At 41.5% G+C, this 8986-nt stretch overlaps 1 protein-coding gene across 3 annotated transcripts in view; it reads left to right on the top strand.

The window, feature by feature from the left end:
- The first annotated feature begins 292 nt into the window (after positions 1 to 292).
- The window catches only part of LOC121536664 (signal transducer and activator of transcription 1-alpha/beta), a 32377-nt gene continuing 23683 nt past the window's right edge, over positions 293 to 8986 (top strand). For 2 of the 3 annotated variants that reach the window (XM_041844079.2, XM_041844078.2), the window contains exons 1-5: positions 293 to 483; positions 701 to 961; positions 4259 to 4386; positions 6594 to 6738; positions 8754 to 8849. In XM_041844079.2, the coding sequence (XP_041700013.1) occupies positions 4259 to 4386; positions 6594 to 6738; positions 8754 to 8849 (369 nt within the window). In that variant the 5' untranslated portion in view covers positions 293 to 483; positions 701 to 961. Of the gene's footprint in view, positions 484 to 638; positions 962 to 4258; positions 4387 to 6593; positions 6739 to 8753; positions 8850 to 8986 lie in introns of those variants that run through there. The other variant, XM_045206549.1, reaches the window with a different exon arrangement.

Below are 8986 nucleotides of genomic sequence, written 5' to 3'. Positions count from 1 at the left end.
ACGGTGGAGCATGGTGGTGGCAGCATCATGCTGTGGGGATGTTTTTCAGCGGCAGGGACTGGGAGACTTGATGAAAACCTGCTCCAGAGCGCTCAGGACCTCAGACTGGGTTGAAGGTTCACCTTCCAACAGGACGACGACCCTAAGCACACAGCCAAGACAACACAGGAGTGGCATTGGGACAAGTCTCTGTATGTCCTTGAGTGGCCCAGCCAATTTAATCAGTTTAAGAATAAGGCTGTAACATAACAAAATGTGTAAAAAGTCAAGGGGTCGGAATACTTCCAGAGTGCACTGTATGTTCCTGAAAAAAAAATACCTACTTGGAATTTGAGCTAGTTTCGTTTCCGGCTGTTTCCTATGTGGCGCTGCACTATCTACTTTCGCTTTCTCGGAAACCACATGGTTTCTACACAGCCGTTCCATCATTTTTGGCCACTCCCGCCGACAGAACCTGCAGAGCGCTTGCTAAGATAAATGAAGGTACGACCGTTTTACTTTGCCAAGCATTTGTAATAAATACACTATAGTCAGCAAGACAGCTTTTTGAGTTATGTATATTGCTTTTAAAATGTTGAACATTCCATTGCAGTACAGGATGAACTACCCAAAATAGCTGTGACATTACTTTCAAAGCTTTTGTTCAATAATATGTTAAGTTTCTATTTACGGTCTGAATAAGTTGCGTTTCTGATTTCAGGCTGAGGGAGGTTGCTCGAAAAGAACAGCGGTAAAACGCGCATTGGACTTTCATTGGTTCTCTACTGACCCGTATGGGTTGTGCCAATAAACAGCTGTTCATGTGAAAGTTGATCTTTACAGAATTATTTTATTGGCAATAGCCTGCCTACCTAAATGTTCACATGTTTTCTGAAGCACAAGGCTGGGGAAGTTATTGGAGGAACCTTTTCCCATCTATCTTGACTTCACCTTTTTAGTACCGTTTTCAACATTAATCAAGGTAGGTACCGCTTACTGTAACTGGTAGTTACTGCAATCAATAAATATCGGGTAAAACACATCCAAAAACGCAATTGTGCATGCAGGGAATTTTGTGTCATAGATAGCGTCAAATCAAGGGATGTGTTGAAATAAGTATACAAAACGTGTTTGTTTTACTTGGTAATAATAACCATTTAATTTTCTTATATTATTGAAACCGTCAAATATAGTGTCAATATTTTCTTTCCAAATTATTGTCACAAAATAGATTGTCTGTTCATAGAATTTGGTTTTGTAAGAAAACATGTAATTTCTGCCATTTTCTTCTAATGCTTTTTTTGAATAATTTTCTTTGAAAATTGTATTAGGTTTCACTGGCAGCTACTGGCACATATATTTTTGCATAATGTCACTTGTGCAGATTAATTTGGCAAAAGTGATTAGGCCACCTAATAATTAATTGCATACTGAGGAAATGCATGTGTAATAACTACAAGTGTGGTACAGTAATTGAACATATTTATATCATGTTTTTTTTTCTTTTAGTCTTGCAATGCTGTTTTCAGAATGTATTTGCTTGAACCATATTCATAATCATACAAAAACACTTCAGCTGGTCAAAGTTGATCTTGCAATACTTCAAAGATGCAGGTTTAGAAAAAGCCACCACAACCGCAATCATAGCTGTTGATTGAATATAGTTTGCTTCAATCAATCAGCATGTGATAATGGTTGTACATTCTTCATTTGGAACAGGAAACTCTAATTAGAAATATATCTTGATAAGAGACACAGAACACTCAATGGTTCACTCTAACAATTACATAATTTACAAACGAAGCATTTGTGTTTAGTGAGTCCACCAGATCAGAGGGAGTAGGGATGACCAGGTATGTTCTCTTGATAAGTGCGTGAATTTGACAATTTTCTTAAGTAGTACTTTAAAGTATTTTTACTAAAGTACTTTACACAATGGCTTAAGTTGTGACATTGCAGGAAATTGACATGCACTTCAATTGAATTCCAATCTAGCTACTTTAGCTACTAAAGCTTGTTTAAACTTTACCCCTTCACTGAAATATACACAGAATGCAGTTAAGAAGTTCAATGAAAAACAGTTCAGCCATTATCCCATTAGGCAACATTGGTGTTACCCAGCAGTACTATAGAGCAGCTGACTCTCTTCCTCAACCCTTCAAAGACTAAAGAAGCTTATAGCTGACTGTATGTCAGAGTTTTCAAATCAGGAAGTGAATTAAAATGCAATTAATTAATTTAAATTATACATTGTTTTCTGTGAGGATTTTTCAATTAACTTCCTGAATTTTCAGAAGTGAAAACTGAACTGAGACCAACCCTGATGTACAGTGCCTTGCAAAAGTATTCATCCCGCTTGGCGTTTTTCCTATTTTGTTGCATTACAACCTGTAATTTAAATTGATTTTTATTTGGATTTCTTGTAATGGACATACACAAAATAGTCCAAATTGGTGAAGTGAAATGAAAAAGAAAACTTGTTTAAAAAGAAATTCTAAAAAATAAATAATGGAAAACTGGTGCGTGCATATGTATTCCCCCCCTTTGCGATGAAGCCCCTAAATAAGATCTGGTGCAACCAATTACCTTCAGAAGTCACATAATTAGTTAAATAAAGTCCACCTGTGTGCAATCTAAGTGTCACATGATCTGTCACATGATCTCAGTATGTATACACCTGTTCTGAAAGGCCCCCAGAGTCTGCAACACCACTAAGCAAGGGGCACCATGAAGACCAAGGAGCTCTCCAAACAGGTCAGGGACAAGGTTGTGGAGAAGTACAGATCAGGGTTGGGTTTTAAAAAAATATCAGAAACTTTGAACATCCCATGGAGCACCATTAAATCCATTATTAAAAAATGGAAAGAATATGGCACCACAACAAACCTGCCAAGAGAGGGCCGCCCACCAAAACTCACGGACCAGACAAGGAGGGCATTAATCAGAGAGGCAACAAAGAGACCAAAGATAATCCTGAAGGAGCTGCAAAGCTCCACAGAGGTGATTGGAGTATCTGTCCATAGGACCACTTTAAGCCGTACACTCCACATAGCTGGGCTTTATGGAAGAGGAGCCAGAAAAAAGACATTGCTTAAAGAAAGAAATAAGCAAACACGTTTGGTGTTTGCCAAAAGGCATGTGGGAGACTCCTCAAACATATGGAAGAAGGTACTCTGGTCAAATGAGACTAAAATTGAGCTTTTTGGCCATCAAGGAAAACGCTATGTCTGGCGCAAACCCAACACCTCTCATCACCCTGAGAACACCATCCCCACAGTGAAGCATGGTGGTGGCAGCATCATGCTGTGGGGAGGTTTTTCATCGGCAGGGACTGGGAAACTGGTCAGAATTGAAGGAATGATGGATGGCGCTAAATACAGGGTAATTCTTGAGGGAAACCTGTTCCAGAGATTTGAGACTGGGACGGAGGTTCACCTTCCAGCAGGACAATGATCCTAAGCATACTGCTAAAGCAACACTCAAGTGGTTTAAGGGGAAACATTTTAAATGTATAGGAATGGCCTACTCTAAGCCCAGACCTCAATCCAATTGAGAATCTGTGGTATGACTTAAAGATTGCTGTACACCAGCGGAACCCATCCAACTTGAAGGAGTTGGAGCAGTTTTTCCTTGAAGAATGGGCAAAAATCCCAGTGGCTAGATGTGCCAAGCTTATAGAGACACCCCAAGAGACTTGCAGCTGTAATTGCTGCAAAAGGTGGCTACACAAAGTATTGACTTTGGGGGGGTGAATAGTTATGCACGCTCAAGTTTTCTTTTTTAAAATCTTATTTATTGTTTGTTTCACAAGAACAAATATTTTTCATCTTCAAAGTGGTAGGCATGTTGTGTAAATCAAATGATACAACCCCCCCCCAAAATCTATTTTAATTCCAGGTTGTAAGGCAACAAAATAGGAAAAATGGCAAGGGGGGTGAATACTTTCGCAAGCCACTGTACATGGATATAATGTAGACGCAGGGAGTCAGGAAGCAAGTGCAGTTGGTGAGTTTAATATTAGACCGGTGACGTCGAGAGCCGGTGCGGGATTAGGCTTGACAATGGCTGTGTGTCATCTGTAGAAGTGGTATAAATTTGATCACAGCGTCTGAAACTAAGCACCTCAGAATTACAAAGCAGCCTCTATGTGCAGTTGTCGATAAATATGACACGCAGTAGGCTATGTACTGTAACTGGTTATCCTCTGACCACCATATGTTGAGGTGCCTATGGAATGGTACAGGGGGAAACAATGATTTTCTCTGTCCCTGGTTCCTAGATGGCACAGTGGTTACAGCTGCAGAAATTAGACTCCAAGTACCTGGAGCAGGTGGACCAGCTGTATGATGATACTTTCCCTATGGCGATCCGCCAGTACCTCAGTGCCTGGATCGAGAGCCATGACTGGTGAGTGAGTAGCAGTGGCTGACTAAGTCTGTAATTTACACAGTCAGTACGTGTAGGTGTGTTTGAAGCCTGTGTACTGTTCTCATGATTGAATATGCTACTGTTTGTTATTCTAGGTAAGGGATAGGCAACTGGCGGGCCGCAGATCAATTCTCCCCCCCCCCCAATAAAATGTCAACTTACTGTTGAGAGTTAGAATAGTATAAAATGCACAAAGTGCAATTTTGAAATTAGTTTGTGAATCAGCTGACAGTCGCTCAATTAGCCATGTGAGATTAAATTTTTTTTAGAATGGTAAATTAGTCTAGCAGCCAGCTATCTAAACTTGTAGTCACTCTCACTCAATCATTTCTCTCCAGCCTATGGCAAAATGTGTAGAATTGCAGGAAATTAGCGTTGCCTGATCTAGATGCATGGGTAGATGATTGCTGTGAAAGCCTGCGCCAACTACTGTAATAAGAAAACTGAAAGGAAGATTAAGAGATGTATCAAGGTTGCGATGTGGTTGACACTTTCGTTGTTGATGTACAGGTTGTCAAACTCTTCACCTAACACCTTCTAAGAGACAGTGGGGGAAAAAAGTATTTAGTCAGCCACCAATTGTGAAAGTTCTCCCACTTAAAAAGATGAGAGAGGCCTGTAATTTTCATCATAGGTACACGTCAACTATGACAGACAAATTGAGAATTTTTTTTCTCCAGAAAATCACATTGTAGGATTTTTAATGAATTTATTTGCAAATTATGGTGGAAAATAAGTATTTGGTCACCTACAAACAAGCAAGATTTCTGGCTCTCACAGACCTGTAACTTCTTCTTTAAGAGGCTCCTCTGTCCTCCACTCGTTACCTGTATTAATGGCACCTGTTTGAACTTGTTATCAGTATAAAAGACACCTGTCCACAACCTCAAACAGTCACACTCCAAACTCCACTATGGTCAAGACCAAAGAGCTGTCAAAGGACACCAGAAACAAAACTGTAGACCTGCACCAGGCTGGGAAGACTGAATCTGCAATAGGTAAGTAGCTTGGTTTGAAGAAATCAACTGTGGGAGCAATTATTAGGAAATGGAAGACATACAAGACCACTGATAATCTCCCTCGATCTGGGGCTCCACGCAAGATCTCACCCCGTGGGGGGACCTAGTGAATGACCTGCAGAGAGCTGGGACCAAAGTAACAAAGCCTACCATCAGTAACACACTACGCCGCCAGGGACTCAAATCCTGCAGTGCCAGACGTGTCCCCCTGCTTAAGCCAGTACATGTCCAGGCCCGTCTGAAGTTTGCTAGAGTGCATTTGGATGATCCAGAAGAGGATTGGGAGAATGTCATATGGTCAGATGAAACCAAAATAGAACTTTTTGGTAAAAACTCAACTCGTCGTGTTTGGAGGACAAAGAATGCTGAGTTGCATCCAAAGAACACTATACCTACTGTGAAGCATGGGGGTGATACATCATGCTTTGAGGCTGTTTTTCTGCAAAGGGACCAGGACGACTGATCCGTGTAAAGGAAAGAATGAATGGGGCCATGTATCGTGAGATTTTGAGTGAAAACCTCCTTCCATCAGCAAGGGCATTGAAGATGAAACGTGGCTGGGTCTTTCAGCATGACAATGATCCCAAACACACCGCCCGGGCAACGAAGGAGTGGCTTTGTATGAAGCATGTCAAGGTCCTGGAGTGGCCTAGCCAGTCTCCAGATCTCAACCCCATAGAAAATCTTTGGAGGGAGTTGAAAGTCTGTGTTTCCCAGCGACAGCCCCAAAACATCACTGCTCTAGAGGAGATCTGCATGGAGGAATGGGCCAAAATACCAGCAACAGTGTGTGAAAACCTTTTGAAGACTTACAGAAAACGTTTGACCTGTGTCATTGCCAACAAAGGGTATATAACAAAGTATTGAGAAACTTTTGTTATTGACCAAATACATATTTTCCACCATAATTTGCAAATAAATTCATAAAAAATCCTATAATGTGATTTTCTGGATTTTTTTTCCTCATTTTGTCTGTCATAGTTGACGTGTACCTATGATGAAAATTACAGGCCTCTCTCATCTTTTTCAGTGGGAGAACTTGCACAATTGGTGGCTGACTAAATACATTTTTTCCCCACTGTACTGTGTTCCGTGGGCTGGTTGCTATCATTTTAAATGATGACAATAGATTTCAAAATCCTGCCCCATTTGGTTCACCTCCTGCAGGGACATGGTGGCCACCAGTGTTTCCCTGGCGACGGTCCGTTTCCATGACCTCCTGGGCCAGTTGGACAACCAGTACAGCTGCTTCGCCTTGGAGAACAACTTCCTGTTGCAACACAATATACGCAAGATTAAACGCAACCTGCAGGTAAGGCCAGGGTGGAATGCGGTATTCATTTGTAAGGATTGACATGGATTTATAAGGTAAAAACACTCAGGCACTGGCTATTGAGTATTATTCCGCAAGACTGGTGCTTTGATTCTAAGAAAGAATGCTGCTCTGGAGATGGTGTTTTAATGTCAGATCAGGGCCAATCAGGATCGAGGGTATCAACAATATTTCAATCTGATGTAATGACAGAAACTACACTACATGACCAAAAGTATGTGGACACCTGCTTGTCGAACATCTCATTCAAAAATCATGGGCATTAATATGGAGTTGGTCCCCTCTTTGCTGCAATAACCTCCTCCACTCTTCTGGGAAGGCTTTCCACTAGATGTTGGAACATTGCTGCGGGGACTTGCTTCCATTCAGCCACAAGAGCATTAGTGAGGTTGGGCACTGATGTTGAGCGATTAGGCCTGGCTCGCAGTCGGCGTTCCAATTCCTCCCAAAGGTGTTCGATCTCGACCAACCATTAATGTATGGACCTCGATTTGTGCACGGGGGCATTGCCATGCTGAAACAGGAAAGGGCCTTCCCCAAACTGTTGCCACAAAGTTGGAAGCACAGAATTATCTAGATTGTAATTGAATACTGTAGCGTTAAGATTTCCCTTCACTGGAACTAAAGGGCCTAGCCCAAACTATGAAAAACAGCCCCAGACCATTATTCCTCCTCCACCAAACTTTAGAGTTGGCACTATGCATTGGGGCAGGTAGTGTTCTCCTGGCATCCGCCAAACCCAGATTAGTCCGTCGGACTGCCAGATGGTGAAGCGTGATTCATCACTCCAGAGAACGCGTTTCCACTGCTCCAGAGTCCAGTGGCGGCGAGCTTTACACCACTCCAGCCAACGCTTGGCATTGCGCATGGTGATCTTAGGCTTGTGTGCTGCTGCTCGGCCATGGAAACCCATTCCATTAAGTGCCCGACGAACAGTTATTGTGCTGATGTTGCTTCCAGAGGCAGTTTGGAATTCAGTAGTGAGTGTTGCAACCGAGGACAGAAAATTATTTACTCACTTCAGCACTCGGCAGTTCCACTCTGTGAGCTTGTGTGGCCTACCACTTTGCGGCTGAGCCGTTGTTGCTCCTAGATGTTTCCACTTCACAATAACAGCACTTACAGTTGACCGGGGCAGCTCTAGCAGGGCTGTTGGAAAAGTGGCATCCTATGACGGTGCCATGTTGAAAGTCACTGAGCTCTTCAGTAAAGCCATTCTACTGTCAATGTTTGTCTATGGAGATTGCATGGCTGTGTGCTCGATTTTATATACTTGCCAGCAACTGGTGTGGCAGAAATAGCCAAATCCACTAATTTGAAGGGGTGTCCACATACTATTGTGTATATATAGTGTATCTTGAGGTTCTTTAAAGCAATAAGTAACTATTGTATTGTTTGAGTTTTCAAACAGGAACTGGCTATCCAGTCCTTTGTTACAGAAGCCTTTTGATTTAGCAAGCTTATAGCTGCAATACGTAAATTATTGGGGGACCCAACCAAATCCACATAGAAATGTGAGGTATAGATCTGTCATTCTCATTGAAAGCAAGTCTAAGAAGTGGTAGATATGTTGTATGTGCGCTATTTCTGTGTTTCTCGTTTGTAAGTTTAGTTTTTGCTTCTTTCACTTTCGGTTTTGTACCCCAGCTTCAAACAGCTGAAAATACAATATTTTTGGTTATTGAAAATAATATTCCCAGCAATTTAGATGGTTCAATGATTCTCTACACTTGCTTGTTTTGCCACATAAACTGAAATTAGAATTTTAGCAACCAGGAAATGGCGGTGCGATTTCTGCATATTGCACCTTTTAATGTTTTATCTGGTTTGGTTGACAGGTTGTTTATAATCAGCATAGCAGGGACATTTCCTTTTTATTAATTACATTTCCAAGAGGTAGCAACTAGCAAGTATGTGAAAAAGAACAGTGGTGCTGGAACAGAACCTTGAGGAACACCCATTCAACTTTTAAAGTTGATTAACTGTCTTCCCAGGACCACTTTCAGGCGGACCCTTTGCACATGGCCATAACTATATGTAACTGTCTGAAAGAGGAGAAGAAAATCCTGGCATCCGCCTTAAAAAAAGAGGTGAGACACTGATCTTGCCTTTTTCATACTGCTTTATGGAAATGTGGGGGTATAGTCTGTTGTAGTGTGTACATGTTCTGAATTGTGATTATGATGCATCCTCTTATGTGTTTTCTAGAAAAGTTATTGTATGGACA

This window comes from Coregonus clupeaformis, chromosome 23 (assembly GCF_020615455.1).
Source record: "Coregonus clupeaformis isolate EN_2021a chromosome 23, ASM2061545v1, whole genome shotgun sequence".
NCBI lineage: Eukaryota > Metazoa > Chordata > Actinopteri > Salmoniformes > Salmonidae > Coregonus > Coregonus clupeaformis.
This window is presented reverse-complemented; position numbering and strand designations above follow the sequence as displayed.